Source organism: Zootoca vivipara, chromosome 4 (genome assembly GCF_965207765.1).
Source record: "Zootoca vivipara chromosome 4, rZooViv2.hap1.1, whole genome shotgun sequence".
Classification (NCBI taxonomy): Eukaryota; Metazoa; Chordata; class Lepidosauria; order Squamata; family Lacertidae; genus Zootoca; species Zootoca vivipara.
In genome coordinates this window covers 30,504,870-30,522,161 of record NC_142587.1, presented here as the reverse complement: position 1 = coordinate 30,522,161, position 17,292 = coordinate 30,504,870, and the positions used below count along the sequence as shown (strand labels likewise).

The 17,292-nt window shown below is 39.8% G+C and overlaps 1 protein-coding gene and 2 long non-coding RNA genes across 17 annotated transcripts in view; 2 read left to right on the top strand and 1 right to left on the bottom strand.

The window, feature by feature from the left end:
• Positions 1-16,560, top strand: part of LOC118084738 (uncharacterized) — a 38,424-nt gene extending 21,864 nt beyond the window's left edge. For all 6 annotated transcript variants that reach the window (XR_004692560.3, XR_015949763.1, XR_004692561.3 and 3 more), the window contains exons 3-5: positions 10,190-10,255; positions 11,176-11,292; positions 15,504-16,560. This is a non-coding gene — a long non-coding RNA (uncharacterized LOC118084738). The remainder of the gene's footprint in view (positions 1-10,189; positions 10,256-11,175; positions 11,293-15,503) is intronic.
• INPP4A (inositol polyphosphate-4-phosphatase type I A) overlaps positions 1-17,292 on the bottom strand; it is a 106,211-nt gene that overhangs the window by 11,427 nt on the left and 77,492 nt on the right. For 9 of the 10 annotated variants that reach the window (XM_035114600.3, XM_035114605.3, XM_035114604.3 and 6 more), the window contains 7 exons: positions 15,502-15,674; positions 11,097-11,220; positions 9,481-9,607; positions 7,261-7,401; positions 6,098-6,195; positions 2,651-2,763; positions 1,475-1,629 (listed from right to left, as the gene is read on the bottom strand). In XM_035114600.3, the coding sequence (XP_034970491.1) occupies positions 1,475-1,629; positions 2,651-2,763; positions 6,098-6,195; positions 7,261-7,401; positions 9,481-9,607; positions 11,097-11,220; positions 15,502-15,674 (931 nt within the window). Of the gene's footprint in view, positions 1-1,474; positions 1,630-2,650; positions 2,764-4,176; positions 4,264-6,097; positions 6,196-7,260; positions 7,402-9,480; positions 9,608-11,096; positions 11,221-15,501; positions 15,675-17,292 lie in introns of all 10 variants that reach the window. The other variant, XM_088668644.1, reaches the window with a different exon arrangement.
• Positions 14,800-15,104, top strand: LOC148685886 (uncharacterized). Its single transcript, XR_015949765.1, has 2 exons — positions 14,800-14,848; positions 14,880-15,104. It is a non-coding gene; the product is annotated as an uncharacterized LOC148685886 (long non-coding RNA).

The following is a 17,292-nucleotide window of genomic DNA, read 5'->3' as shown; positions in this document are numbered from 1 at the left end:
CCTGACTGCCTCTGTCCAATTTCTGAGGATTCCTCCTTCCACCTCAGTCCCCTGCACCACAGCATACCAACCCTTATGTGAAGCTCTTCGTGGGGCTCTTGAAGGAAGGATGGGAGTGGGGTGATAACCTTCCAATTTACACCCTTCTCCCAGCATTTCTCTGGGTCCAGCCCTAATGTTGATGTTTTCCTAAATGTTAAATGCACTTAACATAAACGGCATGGCTTTTCTCTCCCAAACCAGAATTGGGTAAACAATCAGGTGCATTCAATGGGACTTTAAAATGACGAATAATGACTATATTATACAGTACCCAATTTTTATTTAAAATGTCCAGATCTATTAAAATGTAGTTAGTATATCAGAAGGACACCAATTAAATATTATAAATGAGGCTGGGAATACATTTGAGCATATATATTTTTTCTCTCTCTTTTATATATATATATGTTAATGTTTTCTTAACCAGGATGCTGGTTCAATCATAGCCCAGGTTTAAGGTGATTCCCCTTTATGGAATCATATGCTTTACATAAAAGACTCCATGGCAAATTCAGAAAGCAATATTGCTGAAGTAAAAAGGTAACATAAAAAGTAGACCATTGAAGATTTAGAAAGGATCAAATAGCAAAAACATACAGAAAGGATAAGAGAATTGAACACTTTTGAGAATTTGGTGAGAAGACACACAGTACAGTACATTCAGCAAAAGTGAATGTTGAGAACAGGACTCCACGGTAGTGCTGAGAACACCAATAAAGACTAAAACTGGATTTCTTATCCTTTCTTTTTTGGTATGTAAAATTGGAGCTTTCGAGTAGTGCTTGAAACAATGTATTGAACAGTAAACAAATTCCTTACATTTTAAAAAATAGATTAGAATTTTCAAGTATGTCTGCAGCTTCAGAAAACAGGAGTTAAACTGATATGACCACAGAACACTGACAGGTTGTGATGGGTTCTGATTGCTGCATCATGAAACATTCAAAATGACAATTTGCTGAAGAAGCAAACTGTATTGCTTGAGGAATAAGCATAGCAAAACAATGCAACCTGCAGATGTGTATCTTTCACAGAACAGGTAAACCATACAGATCACCTCTAAGCAAAAATGGCAAGACGACAACTGAGGCAATCCTACAATTTACAAAGCTTTCAAATTGGTAGAGCAGAAAAGACTGCATGCTGTGCAATACTTTTCTTTACATCTCAGTTATTCAATAAACTGCTGAAAACTATACAAAGTATTTTCCTCTTTTAGATTTTTTTTAAAAATACACATACAAATATGACAGGTCTCTTTATATCAAAAAATACTAAGTGAGGTCCAGGAAACTGTAGTCTGTGCAATTTATCTTTGATAGTTATATTTGTTATATAACCATCCCCATCGAAGATGGTTGAAAATCACCCATCTGCAGTTTACATGGCTCCAGGATTAGGAACAAGAGGCCAGCGAGCAGACGGTCCTTACCTTCTCATGCACTCCAGGGCTTGTGTGAAGACCTGTGGAGCCATTCCATGTTCATGCTGTAATATTAGACACTGCTCTAGAGTCACTGACATGGCAGTCCTATCCTTGGCACTTTTACAGCTTGTAAACCGAACACCGTTGAGTCTGCGGCAAATCTAGAAAAGGACACTTATCTATTAGCTTCATTGTAATGCTTCAGTGTAATGTAATATCCCCACATTTGGGAGCAATAAGGGGACCCAAGCCTGGGAAAGGTTGCCTTCAGACGGGGAAGGGGACCATGTGGCCCTCCAGTTATTATTGGGCTAAAACTCCCATTAGCCCCAGCCACCATGGGCATTGGTCAAGGATGACCAATTCATTATACACCTTTAGGTGCCACGCAAAAATGTTCATCTTTAATCAGGCCTTTGGCTGATTGAAATTCAATGCCCTTGTAAAATGTGTTATTAAGTTGTTTTTATTTTGATTGTGTATTTCATGTTTTTATGTTGTGATTTTATCCTGTCAATGCCCTGAGACAAATTTTAATAATAATAAAATAATAATAATAATAATAATAATAATAATAATAATAATAATAATGAAACACTAGTCCAGCAACTTCCAGAGAATCACAGATACCCTATTTCAGCATTAGGTGGAGAGAAAGCAGCAGGTGAAGAGAAAACGAAGTGGCATTTACTAGTATCTCAGTGCTGTAAATGAATTTTTGGAGGTGGTTGTCCACCTCTGCTCATTTTGCCTGGATGGTTCTATCCTATCCTACTGCAGTGGTACACTGACAAATAAATGTCACATAGCAAACATGGTGATACACAGGAGATTCTGCCAGTAGGCATGGGTTTTCATGGCCATGCACCCTGGGAAGGAAAGTGGTGGCAGCCTTTGCAAGGACAATGGACTTAGTAAGGCTGCAAACCATCCCATCCTTCAAATGAGCAACAAGTAACTCCCTTTCCCCTTCAACATCCTTGGAGACCAGACCCATCTTCCTGGACAAGCCACCCACCTCTCTCCATGCTGCACACCAAGCCAGCAGTAGCTCATAAGGGGTGGGGTAGGCAGAGGCAGTGGTGTCATTCCAGTAGGGCAAGGCAGTAAAAAGGTAAACATGGTGACCTGCACAAACATTGCACATCCATCAAATGTTTGTAGAATAAGAATAATAAATACCTCAGCAGCTTGCCAAAGAATATCAACATTCTTATTTTTCCTTGCATGTACATTCTGTCCAAGAAACCGTAACAGTTCAGGCAGGCACGTTTGACTACGAGATCGAGGTAGACCTTAAATGAAATAAAGAAAGAGTAAGCATTCCCCATTCTCTGTCGTCAGACATAAGAGAAAGGTTTACCAGCACATGCAGATTTATTCATTTGATCCCTTCCTCCTATTTTTGTGCAGTACCTTAGAAATTTTGTAGAAATGAGCACCCTGAGCTAAATTTGTCACTGAACAGTGGTGTCACATGGCATTTTGTACCCCAGCGATTTAGAATCTGTATACTAATCTGGGAAACTAGATCAAGTAACTGTCCACGTGCCACATATTAAAAATTGTCATTTGTTTCAGTTAGGGCTACACTATGTGATCAACTAAAAATCTGTTGAATTGACTAAAAAGCACCCCTAATTAATCAATCAATCAGCAGATTTTTTTTTCAAAGATAGATTTTTAATGCAAGAACTTAGGAAAACTGCAAACAGCAAGCACCTTTTATAAGTTGCCTGCCACAATGCATTTTGTAAGTACTGTATGCTGCTTGGTTCAGAAGTATTGTTTCACCCACATGTAAATTTATATTGAAAGACTAAGCTTCATTTGATAACTGATCACCATTTCCTTAGAAAGCAATCCTATAGACCAGGCACCCCCAAACTGCGGCCCTCCAGATGTTTTGGCCTACAACCCCCAGGATCCCTAGCTAGCAGGTCAGGGAAGATGGGAATTGTAGTTCAAAACATCTGGAGGGTCGCAGTTTGGGGGTGCCTGCTATAGACCCTGGAAAAGTCTCAGGATAGAGCAGAGCAGATCTGTCTCTCCTTGAGTAGAGAGGGGGGGGTCACAGGCAGAGAAGATAATCTGCCCTTGCAAGTCTCTCCATTGTGGATCAATGGAAAGGGAGGGGAGAGACACCAAGCTGACATGAAAAACACCAGAATGAGCCACTCTACCATCTTCTGTGATGCTGGCACAAGCCCAGCAAGTCTTTGGATCTGGCAGTTTCTCCTCCTGGAATTTATACTTCCCAGTCCATCTGCCCTCCTCCCTTTGGAATGGTCTATTAATCAGGTTCCTTGAAACTTAAGAATCCCATATGGATGGTTTTTAAAAGGATTAGACAAATTCATGGAGGATAAGGCTATCAGTGGTTAGTAGCTATGATGGTTATGCTCTGCAGTCAGAGGCAATATACTGCTGAATACCAATTGCCAGAAATGACAGGAGGGGAGAGTGTTCTTGTGCTCAGGTCCTCCTTGTGGGTTTTCCACAGGCATCTAGTTGGCCACCATGAGAACAAGATGCTGGACTAGCTGGGCAACTGGCCGGATCCAGCAGCCGCCTCTTAAGGAGGAGTAGCCAAGAGGGAATGGGGCCTTTGGGCCAAAAAACAGATCCACACCCCTTTGGTTCTATTTTAAACAGCAACTATATTCCTTTGATATAACTAACTCAATGGTAGAATCTAGAAAACATACCTGTACTCGGTCCTGCTAACAACAATTCAACCTCAGTTGTCTCAGCTGGCCCTTCTTCTCTTAATTGGCTCTTGGAACATGACCTCACTTGAATATATTGAAAAACCATCTCATTTGACTCTTATCTGCTCTTTCATTGTTAGACATAGCTATATTATTCTCTATTAAGGTGCTCACAGGCGGACCTTTATGGTGGAACCAATACACTTGTGCACACAAGTTCTTCACACCATCCAAATTGCATCATCGTAATCAAAATGCCAGTCTGTCATATTTTTATACAGTTAATCAAAATTTCCTCTTACTGTGGAAGAACCCTTAAATAAAAATAATCAATTACGCATCCACTATCACCGGTCATGTGGAAGCTTGTTAGCACTTTCTTTGGGTGGATGATTTGTCATGTGCATCAGTGGGTACTCCCTGTTGCCACACCCCTACTCCCATTTGCTCCTCAACTGGACCTATGTTCTTTCTGGCAGTTCTGGCAGCAGACCTGTTTCCACAGATTACTGCATGCTTAAGGCATGTAGGAATTTCAGCAACCTGGTTGGGTAGAGCTAGCATATCAATATGTGTAGCAGATCACCTAGGAGACACCTACGTACATCATGACTTCTTTAAAAAAATATATATAATATGGATTTTCCACAAGATCTCTATCAGAATTTCAATACAGCTAAATAGCTATTTTGCACAAAACCTCTGTATTGGGGTGGTTTTTTTTTTGGTAGGGAAATAGATGTTGCCCCCCACAAATTCACAAGCCACCATCCTGCTCATTGTGAAACATGATAACTAGGGCCTGGTATTGATGGCTCAATCCTCCTTTATTGTGCTTGCCACACACGTATCTTGAATAATTTTATAATATTGACCCATTTAATTTTGATTTTTTTCCTTTCTTTTCAAATTTGAATGTCCAGTTGCATCTTATTAATTACCAGTATGTGATTAGTCTCTATGATATAATTTAAGTTCAGGGACAGAAAAATACTAAATGCCAAATTGCTTCTGTATACTCACTTTTTATATATAATCTTATAACTCAGTTTTCATCATGCTAATTTTATACTCCAGTACTTCTATTTTAATATATATACATATACTGTGTGTGTATGTATATATAAGAGATCATTCTGTTGAGCAAATTGGTTCTGTTATACTAGGCATAATATTTTCTGTGGAGATTGTCATTTTAAGTTCCTACTAACAACCCATTGTTTTTGGATTAGTTCCACTACAGTCATACCTCGTGTTGCATCCGCACTTCTGCACATGCGCGAGTGGCACAACCCAGAAGTACCGGAACGGGTTACTTTCGGGTTCTGCCACTCGCACATGTGCAGAAGTGCTAAATCGTGCCACGCACCTGCACAGACACAGCGCTTTGAGTTGCGGGCATTTCACGTTATGGACGGGCCTCCAGAGCGGATCCCGTCTGTAACACGAGGTACCACTGTACTACTGCCAGACTAAAAATGAAGATGACAAAAAGTGTTAAAGATAAAAGGCACCCATGCCTACTGTCTCTCTTCAAAAGTATATCTATAGGAAAATGTCCTTTTATTTACAGGTTAGTTTTTGCATCTTTATAGCAAAGTCATGATCTAATGGCCAAATTTATCCCCAATATAATTTCCTCCAAACTGTGTCACTTTGTCAGATACTTTTGAGAATCTAAGAAGGACAACTGCTCTCATTGGAGCGGGGAGGGCTGATTGTACGTTCCCCATAGATCAGTGTGTGAGAGAGTTTGCACTCCTTGTCAACATGTTCCTTTTGCTCTTAAAATCACCCCCTGCCCCAACACTTCATTTTATCTATGATTGGTTTATGGATTACTACAATGAGTGACTGTGGCCATTGTTTAACTTAAATTTAAGCATATTAGATATGAACATTTGTTAGGCACACTTACAGTCTTCAGGCAAAACTTCTTTGAACTGCTCGAAGTAGGAATTCAACCGCACTAAGCTTTCCATGTTAATCACTTCTTGTAAAGAGGTGTCTCCAAACCTTTAAAAATCAAAGGAGCCACCTTAGCACAAATAAGGTTTTTCTCTTTCACACACATCCTTTCCAAACAAAGAAAGCTAGGAGAACAGCTACAAGATGTTAGTATTTTACATTTTATGCTGAAAATGTTATTATAAGACTCTCCTTAAGCATATGACAGTGTGTAAACTACAAATGGTCACTCAAATTTAGGTGCTAATGAAGAGGAATGATAGGACTAAATGGTCAAAGGAACAGCTGATCAACTTAACAACTTACAGCTACTTTCGCATAAACCAGGCATGTCCAAAGTCCGTTTCGGGGGTCTAATTCGGCCCTCACGCATGTTCAGATAATCAAATCTGGCCCTCTTTGAAAAAAGTTTGGGCACCCCTGGACAGAGCCAAAGACCAAGGCTTGTCTCAAGCAAACCATAGTTAACACTAACCACAATGTGCCAGTTCTGACAATATGGCATGCTGTGCTTAAGGGAAGCTTTCAAACTCCTTTCAGCTGTGCTGGAGAAGTGAAGATGCAAACTTGAGACTTGTTATGGCTCATTTACATCACACTAAACCATCCCAAACTCTTACATTCTAAGGGCCATCAAGGCAACCACATTGGCACAATAGTTAAGGCGATTTAAACGTGACAAGCATTGGATGCTATTGCAGCAAAGTAACCCATGAGAACAGGACTCTGATTAAGTCAAAAGGTAGTAACAGACCTTACATATTATGCAGCAGATGATATATAAAAGCATAATACAACACGTACTGTCTTTTTATATATGTGCTAGAAGCTGCCCAGGGTGGCTGGGGAAACCCAGCCAGATGGGTGGGGTATAAATATTATTATTATTATTATTTATTTATTTATTACTGTGAAAGTGAACAACCACGTGAGCAACTGAAATAATCCAGTGTTTTAAACTCGGTGTCGCCCAACCTATTCCTGAGCCATTATTTGGATAACCAAGCTGTAGGCAACTGGATTTTACTAGTAAATTAACTTAATATAGTCCTGGGAGGACTGGTGATTTTATCTGGCTAAGTGTGATATGTTTTAAAAATAGAATATATGTACTTCTCTGCTAAGGTTTGTTGTTCATTTATCCCCACATTGAAGAGAACAGGCTGAACTCTCAGTAACATGCCACTCTGAATTTCACGGGGCAGTGCATCAAACAAGGTGCCTGGCAGTGGAATTCTCACATTGAACCCATCCCTAAATCAGGGCAAGAAAAAATGAAGTTAAACAAGCAATGCAAATCATAAAGCATTTAAAAAGAACATTCTTTTGAGGCTGAGGAATGTGGTGCTGCACAGGAACTTGCAAGTTTACTCAGAAATCATTACTGTATTACAGTAATTTTATTATTATTATTATTAATTGAATTTATATATTGCCCTATACCCAGAGGTCTCAGGGCAGTTCTGTATGTACTGTATGTTCAAATTGTCTTTTCTTGCCCTGCGAAGCAGCTTTTTGTAAAGGCTGTCATTTCTTTCACTCAAGAACTAATGCACCTCAGGGAAAGTAAATGGGTTTTCAGGGTGCCTCACAGAAAATTAAACACTTGGTACAACTTTGTGTGACAACTGAATTTATGATTGGTGATTCTGAACATGTAGGTGAAGAGTAAAACTCAAATGGGCTCAGCTGGTCTCATAATGTTCTCTGTTATACCATCAGTGAAACCCATCTTCCATGAGTCCTGTTTCTAGAATAAGTGGATTTAGCTCAAAGAAGAAAAACTTCAACTTATTCTGTGGGTGCTGTGATTCCTGTACTCCGCAATGGACTCCCCTAAAGGAAGATTGGTTGGAACATAGGAAGTTGTCTTATACCAAGTCAGGCCATTGCTCAGTATTGTCTATGCTGATTGGTGGCAGCTCTCCAAGGCTTAAGGCAACATTCCTAGTGATCACCTGGTGATGATGAGGATTGAACCTGGGACATTCTGCATGTAAAGCAAATGCTCCAACCACTGATCTCTGGCCTACCCCTAAGCCACAGCTGGTATTAAATCTGTACAAGTACCATCCTTTTGACAGGTTCTGAACTTTAATTACAAGTCCAAGAGTAAAGTCTGCATATCAGGCCATAATGGTGAAGGAAAATCTTTATGTAGATGTGAACTGTACTGAGCTGAAGACAGAATTCAAATAGTTAGGTGCAAAGTTAACTAGATTCCCCACCCTGACATTTCCTGAATATAGATGGAGGAGGGAGGAGGATCACAAACACAGGCTCTGCTCCTGACCAGTGTGCTCTTATTTTAAGGTCAGAGTAGAGTTCCTGCTCATACAACTGTATGTGCATTGGGTCCTCTTCATGTGATCAGGAACCCTAAAAGCAGGGATTCTGAGAGTATGTAGAGCAGAGCTTTCCAAACTGTGTCTCTGCAGTGTGTAGGTATGGCGTGCAAGTTAGTTTACCCTCTGTTTGCTACTAAAACTGAAATACTGTGTTGTCAATTTGTGCATGTCTAAAAAGTGTGTCACCAACATGAAATGTCTGGAAAGCTCTGATTTAGAGGGCAATAATAATAGTTGACTTTTGTACTGTATAGCACTTTCAAATGTTCAAAGCGCTTTACCTGCATTATCCAGCTGTAATCCTAACAACCACCCTGTAAGGTAAGTTAGGTATAGCTATACACACAGGGCCTCTATGCTTACCTTTAAAAAAAGAGAAAAGTATATGCATAGAACAAGAGTGGGACTTGCTCCCACCACCTTTCCCCATAGTTATTCTATATTGATTAGTCACCCAAAGAAGGCCAATACCTTCCACTTTCAGGGACTGGAACAGAAAGGAATTTTTTAGACCACATCTTCAGTATTGAGTGAAAAGAAAAGACCAGTCACAAAGGCAAGAACAAAATAATTGCATTCTGGAGTAGGAAGTGGCCGCTTCATATTCATATTCATATATGAACATTCTGTGCCCCTGTTGAAAAACTTGGCTTTTCTCCACAAAATAATAATAAGCAGGTCAGTTTTGTGTCACACTTTGTATATCTTGTTAAGAAATATTTGGGTTAAACACCACACCAAAGATCATCTCTGAGATATTTTTTTAAAAAAAATAATAATAATGGAAATATAGCCTAATTTAGTTAAGCAGGTCAAGGTTAAAGGTTTAGGGCCATTCCATAAAACCAGCTCAAAAAGTATTTCTATATTGAATCACTATGCATCTGCCCAGGTCTTTACTTTTCTTTGTGCCATTCAAGTGTCCTAGCTGAAGCAAAACTTGCTTTCACTTCTCTTTCCCCATTCCCCTGCCCTTTTTCTTTACCGATTTCCTGTAATTACTGGTAGCATGTCAGCAGATGCATTTGATGTTGCCTGAGTTACTTTAAACGTTACATTCCTCAAGTCCATTATCCCAACACTCATATCCTCTAGCATTGCCAGCTCTTCACCTAAACAAAGAAAAGATGAATGGGATTATAAGTAGTCATACTTTAAATATATATATAAAAGCTATTGCCAACTGACTTGAATTCAGATACCCTAGTATTAAAAAGAAAATGTGTTGTGCAACGTATGTGATTTTCTGATTTTACACAACCCCACTTGAAATGACTCTTGTTACACTCCTGAATCTTCTCGACCTCAGCTGGGTTGCAGAAATCAATACACTTTAATTACAGGATGAAAATTTGCCGCATGTGTTTTGCTGAAGACAGAAAACATAATGAATGCATTTAGAGATGTGCCCATATACTTAAATTTTCTTAGGTGAAAGCTCACAAAATTGTGGCTCATCAAAGTAATAATTTGCAGACATGGTTTTTAAGTATGAAATTTTGGCAGAAACACAAAAACCAGGGAAATTTAAGCTTTACAATTTTGTGAAATAAATTTTGAGTTTGAAATTTCATTTTGAAAAGTTCTTTTAACAAACTAGATCTCAAAATTTTGATGCTAGCCACCTTTATTCAATCTAGTAATATTAATTGGTTTCAATAGAACTTGATACTTTGTACCTTTTTTTTTACCAGTCACAGGGCCCATTTGTGGAATGACTTCCCATCTGATGCAACAGTAATCTCATTTAGGCATCTAATGTAAGTTCAATAGTTCTCTGAAGCTTTTGCTGGCTACTATTGCAATACCTGTTTAACATGTTTTACCTGGACTTGTAGATGCCAATGAATTTATTATTTTACTGTATATTTAGTGATTTTTTTGTTATGAACCCCATAATACTTTTATGAAAGGGGGTATAAAATACTTTAAATGAATAATATTTAACAACTCTATAAACAACAGCCTTTCTAACTTGGGAATTCTAGAGAAAAGCATTTCGGGAGAATACTCATTTGAATTTTTGCAAAAAATATATTTGGTTGGACAATTTGCTCAAGAACACCCCCCAAATTATTATTATTTTTGCTTTAGTTCTGTGTTCAAAGTGTTACAAATAGTTATTTTCAATGTGTCCTTGTGAATCTGGTGTACTCTTAAACCTTAACATCCAAAGGGTGGGTGGGGGCGCAAAGGGAAGATGATAACAAGTAAAACTTTGCCGTACTTTTAAGGAAGGACACAATCATAAGCATGCCCAGCAGTGTTTCTTTTTAAACATGAAGAGTAGGCAACCTTTTTGAAAACTTCCACCATTTCAAAACTGGTTTCTGATGTGGTATAATCGAAGCCTACTGTATACAGTTGCTTCATAAAAACCAAAAGCTGGTTGCTCAGTATTCTGTATTTTGATCACACATCTACTTTCAGTTATGTACCAAATACCACATTACAGCATAGTTTTGTTTTAAACTTCTCTTTGTTGCTGATCAACAAGACATTTCTAACCCTCCGCATGCACCTTGCCAACACTCTGCAGTGAATGAAGTTCAGTAAGTCGTAAAAGGATATGACATGCTTGCCCCATGCAGCAGTTTTTACCATAAGTGCTCAGAAGGCTTTCAAACTGTGCCAGCAGACCAATGGTGTAGAGCTGTCTCAGAAATCCATTATCATGCAGGCAATTCCTCAGCTTGATAATGAAGCCACAGATGAGGGCTGTGAGCTGTGTAAGAGAATGGAGAAATGAAGTAACTGAAGACTCATGAAGAGACCTTCCAAAATCCTCATGCCAGAGGTAGGACACCAGTGACCCACTCCCTAATTTTAAAGAAGGATCTGTTATACCTAACTTCATTGCCTCCTTTTAATGTGCTTTAAATGAGAAGGTGGGTTTTTTTTATTAAAAAAAACTTTTGAGGATGGACTACAGTGGTACCTCGGTTTATGAACACAATTGGTTCCGGAAGTCTGTTCATAAACTGAAGCGTTCATAAACTGAAGCGAACTTTCCCATTGAAAGTTACAGGTAGGTAGCCGTGTTGGTCTGGATCGAAGTAAAATAAAAAAATTCCTTCAGTAGCACCAAAAGACATCCTCTTTCTATCTAAATGCAAAAACCTGGACATTGTACCTAAGGGTCTTAGAATTAAGAACCCTCTTCAATCAACTTATCCCACAGAATATGCCAGAAAACTATGCCACACTTTATCTAAGAAACTGCTGAAACATCTTATCGGCGTTCTGTATTCCAAACAGAAGTTAATAAAGGAGGAACTCTCTGCACTGGAGAACTCCATCAGGAATCACCCGGCCTGGCAGAAGTTCCACAAGGAAAAACAAACCATTTACCACTCTCAACTGGAGTTACTGAAGAACCAGAAAAATAAAAAACTCTGCAACCTTTCCAACCTACAGGCCACCAATCAAAACAAGATCAACAACATTGTCAATCTTTCACAGCAAACACTCAGCCCAGCTGAGGAATCCGTCCTTTCACGGGGACTATCATTCTGCCCTGCCAAATCCCAACACATGATTCAGTTCTGCGGGGACCTGGAAGCATTTTTCCGCCGTTTACGCCTGAAGGAGTATTTTCATCACACACAAGAACAAGACAAAGTAGAACAAACTACATCCCCACAACACAACACCTCTCAACTTACTGGGGAACAACCATCACCCTCCAAACGCATCAATGAACAGAACATTGACCACCAACTACCACCGAAAAGAAGTTACACAAAAAGGGACTCCACATGGACCCCTCCTGATGGACGCAATACCACACTAGATCTGTACATCGAATGCTTCCGCCACAGAATCCAAACGGATGTGACCAGAAAACACCATCGCTTACAACAAAATCTAAACCATGCTGAAAGGAGAGCCATAGAAAATCTCAGGAACAACCCAGACATTATAATTAAAGAGGCAGACAAGGGTGGAGCTGTCGTCATCATGAACAAAACTGATTACATCCAAGAGGCCCACAGACAACTTTCCAATACTGCCTTTTACATGAAATTGGACTCAGACCCCACACAAGCATACAAAAAAGAACTGAACAAGATTATTAAGGAGCTACCCCTACACATCCAAGAACAGATCCTCACAAACACACCAGCGGAACCTCGGCCAGGAACTTTCTATCTTCTACCCAAAATACACAAACCAGGAAACCCAGGACGCCCCATCATCTCAGGTATTGGCACCATTACAGTGGGTGTTTCCGGCTATATGGACTCTGTTCTGAAACCATATGCTATCAGTGCTCCCAGCTACGTACGTGACACCACAGATTTTCTGAGGAAAATACAATATTTGAACAATCTTCCTAACAATACTATCCTAGCCACTATGGATGTGGAATCTCTATATACCAACATCCCACACAATGATGGTTTACAAGCCATAAGGAACACCATTTCAGATAAAACCACAGCGGACTTTGCTACCAAACTCTGCCACTTTGTCCTTACCCACAACCACTTCAAATTTGGTGATGACCTGTTCCTCCAGATCAGCGGCACAGCCATGGGCACCCGCATGGCCCCACAGTATGCCAACATCTTCATGGCAGATTTAGAACAACGTTTCCTTAACTCCTACCCACTCAAACCTCTCCTGTACCTGCGATACATTGACGATATTTTTATTATCTGGACACATGGACAACAGACCCTGGAAACCTTCCACCAGACATTCAATGACTTTCACCCCACCATCAACCTAACAATGAACCAATCTATGCAAGAAATACATTTTTTGGACACTACTATAAAAATACAGGATGGACGTATAGACACCACCTTATACAGAAAACCAACTGACCGACAAACATATCTACATGCTTCTAGCTACCATCCCAAACATACCAAACAATCCATCGTATACAGCCAGGCCTTACGTTACAACCGCATCTGTTCCAACTCTACAGACAGAGAATCTCACCTAAGAGATCTACAGCAAACCTTTTTAGAACTAAAATATCCACCTGATGAAGTTAAACAACAGATCAACAGAGCCAGACAGATACCTAGAGAGAACCTGCTGCAAGACAGACCCAAAAAAGAAAATAACAGAACACCACTAGTCATCACATACAGCTCCCAAGCTAAAACAGTACAACGCATCATCAGAGATCTACAGCCTCTCCTGGACAATGACCGCTCCCTTTCTCAAGCTCTGGGAGGAAGACCTTTCATTGCCTACAGACAGCCACCCAATCTTAAACAACTCCTCACCCACAATAATACAACCACCAGACTTAACATGGACACTGGTACCAGAGCCTGCAATAAACCCAGATGCCAACTTTGCTGCCACATACACCCAGACAACACCATTACTGGCCCCAACAACATCCAACATACCATCTCAGGACTATTTAATTGCTCATCCTCTAACATTGTGTATGCCATCAAATGCCAACAGTGCCCTTCAGCTCTCTATATTGGACAAACAGGCCAAACCCTACGCCAAAGGATAAATGGACATAAATCTGACATCAGGAACCAGAAGACAGAAAAACCAGTAGGAGAACACTTCAATCTCCCAGGACATTCTATACAAGATCTCAAAGTAGCTGTCTTACTACAAAAGAATTTCAGAAATAGACTGGAAAGAGAAGTTGCTGAATTGCAACTTATCACCAAGCTCAAAACCATGGAGGGACCTGGTTTGAACAGAGATATCGGGTTCTTATCTCATTATACATGATAAGCGATCTTCAGCCATCTCAACCCTTGCTTTTTCATGCAAAACCATTTGCAGTCGTTTGCGGTCATCAACAGCTATCAGTCAGTCAATCACCCATTTCCACCACCCTTCTGAGTGATCCCCCCTCCCCATCCCCACCCCTCCCCACCCCTTCTCTACATAAGTGCCTGGAAACTTCCATTTCACTGTATCTGAAGAAGTGTGCATGCACACGAAAGCTCATACCAAAATAAAAACTTAGTTGGTCTTTAAGGTGCTACTGAAGGAATTTTTTTATTTCCCATTGAAAGTAATGGAAAGTGAATTAATCCGTTCCAGACGGTCCGCGGAGTAAGCGTTCATAAACTGAAGCAAACTTTCCCATTGAAAGTAATGGAAAGTGGATTAATCCGTTCCAGACGGGTCCGCGGAGTACTTAAACTGAAGCGTTCATAAACTGAAGCATGGGTGTAATTGGTTCTGGAAGTCTGTTCATAAACTGAAGCGTTCATAAACTGAAGCAAACTTTCCCATTGAAAGTAATGGAAAATGAATTAATCCGTTCCAGATGGGTCCGCGGCGTTCATAAACCGAGGTTCCACTGTATAGACACCTCAGAGTCCTATATTTATTTGGAAACAGAAGCTCTGCTTGTCAAGAAAATTCTCTCTTCCCCCTCCCCAGGTCAAAATGCCCATAGGATGCTGAAATAAATAGATGTGTTTCTACCTTTTAGGCAGAGTACTAATAGTTATGTAATAATGCTATACCACATTGGAGGCAGGGAGAATTAATGCTGGATGTACCAGCACTGCCACATCTGCCCTAAATGCCCCCCTTTTTTTTACTATGCATTCCAGGTGAAGCACTGTTCCTATTTTAACTTTTGGGAAGAAAACTTGAGGGGTTTTTTTTTTAAAAAAAAATGTTAGTGTACATGTACATGCAAAACAATGCACCAGTTTCCCTTCTACCCTCTCCCACCCCCACTAATGACCAATCTAGATAGCAATTGCTGCAAATGGTGTTTGGTTTATAGCTATTTTTGTAAAAGTATAATGAGATTAAATGTCCTAATGAAGGTCAGATCCAGCTACCTGCCTCCCTGTATTAAAACAAACATTATCTAGTTTTAAAGAATCTAAGCCCAGGAGAGATTGCAGCCAAAGCTGGTGAAGGCGGGGGGCGGGGCGGGGCGGGATTGTTCAGAAATGTGTAGTAATTCTTACTGCTTTCAAAGTTACTCTTCCATTTTTTTAAAAAAGATATCCAAAGTCTAAAGTATGAATTCTACTTTCTTGCTTACAGTTTGGCAAAAGACAACATCCCGTCGGTACTGAAGGCTCAAGCAAAGAGCTATTGTAGGGGCACTATCTTGCATCAAGAGAAAGACCATCGCTTTCTTTGCCTTGTCACTCATCATGGCTACGCAGTCTGTGAGTGTTGTCAGCAATGGGTAAAGGGCCTCACTCCATTCACCTGCAGTTTTCAAAAGGAAGGAGGAGGCAATTAATGGCAATACTCTATAGAATTTTTAAAAATAAAAATACCATACTCAAAAAGAAACCGCTTTTAAGAAACATACGAACGCAACTTAAAGGCCTGGTGTGGATTTAAGGCTGCCTATATCTTAAGCCATGTTTGAGTCATTGGAAGCAGGCCCATGGCTCATGCAAGCTTTTACTCTCCATTGTCTGAACTGGCTGTAGTGCAACATTACATCTATGCCAATGCTAACCAAGATTAGATTTTAACCACTTTGAAATCAGGATTTGAAACTGATTTGCAAAACCTGTTTAAAGCTAACCTTGGTAAGTCATGTGCCTATGTAATGCTACACCATGTGTAAGAGACAGTTGGGGGAATTTGCATAAAAGAAGAGAGTTAAACTTAGTTCTAGAGAATAGTTGCATCCACACTGGGACAAAGTAGAAGAGTCTTATTGCCATAAATTGAACCCACTGGCCCTGTTAGAATGTAACAGTAAGCCATTGTCTGAAATAACCTATGGTTTATTATGAATGTGCAGCATTCTGGTACAAGTTGCTCAGCTCGAAGCAAGTACTCTCTGTTCTTTGACAGCCATTCAAATGAAGGGCAGTTATGGAAAGTTGTTTTTAGAATACCATAAAGTACTGTGGTATCTTAAACCTGTGTCCCATCCTACACACACACACACCGAGAGAGAGAGAGAGAGAGGAGAGAGAGAGAGAGAGAGAGAGAAAGTTATTTGGCCCTATGCCTCAGAACACAGCTGGATTCTTTTAACAGTAGGAAAGCTGCCTTTTATGATAGTTTTTCCAAAATAATCTGGTACTCTAAATAAGATTATCTATGCAATGAAAAATAAAGGTTGTTCTATTGATGTATTTGCTCTGAAGTGCTTTTTATAGACAATTTTTTTTAAAAAGGAACAATGGATAGTTTCTCTGGCACAGCCATTTTCAGGGTATAGAAATTACAAAACAAATAGCCAAGCTAAAAAGACAAAAACTCAAAATAATTATTTTAAGTATTCAGTTTATACAGTGGAAACAAATGGAAACTTAAAAAACAATTACACACAAAAACTAACACATTCTAATTCTTTTTATATAAAAAAAACCACATTAAGAGAATTCTGGCCCCTACTCCCCACAAGTTCTGTAATATGCTATCAAGTGGCTCATGTCTCTTCTTTCAAGATCAGCCAGCATGGCACAAGGGATAATGTGTTGGGTTTAGATAGCCAGGTTCAAATTCTGACTTAGTCTAGGGCAAGTCACATCCTTCTAGCCTCATCTGCTTCCCAGCATTAATTTAAAGGGGGGAAACCAAACAAGCATTACTCAGCATTTTGTACCCACCCAGTAAAGAACCACAGAACACACACACACACACACACCAAAATGGAAGGCGGTTCAATGTAGCCTCTGACCAAATGGGTTTAAACCAGTTTTACCAGCACTCTGCATACATACACAAAAAGAGGCAACATCTGTTTTAACTAGACAGTAGCAGCTACATATGACTGCCTTCCAGCATATTTTTTAAAATGTCTTCCTGTCACATAATTACTGTGTGTTAAAATTTATTGGCAAGGAAGGCCAGTTTGCAC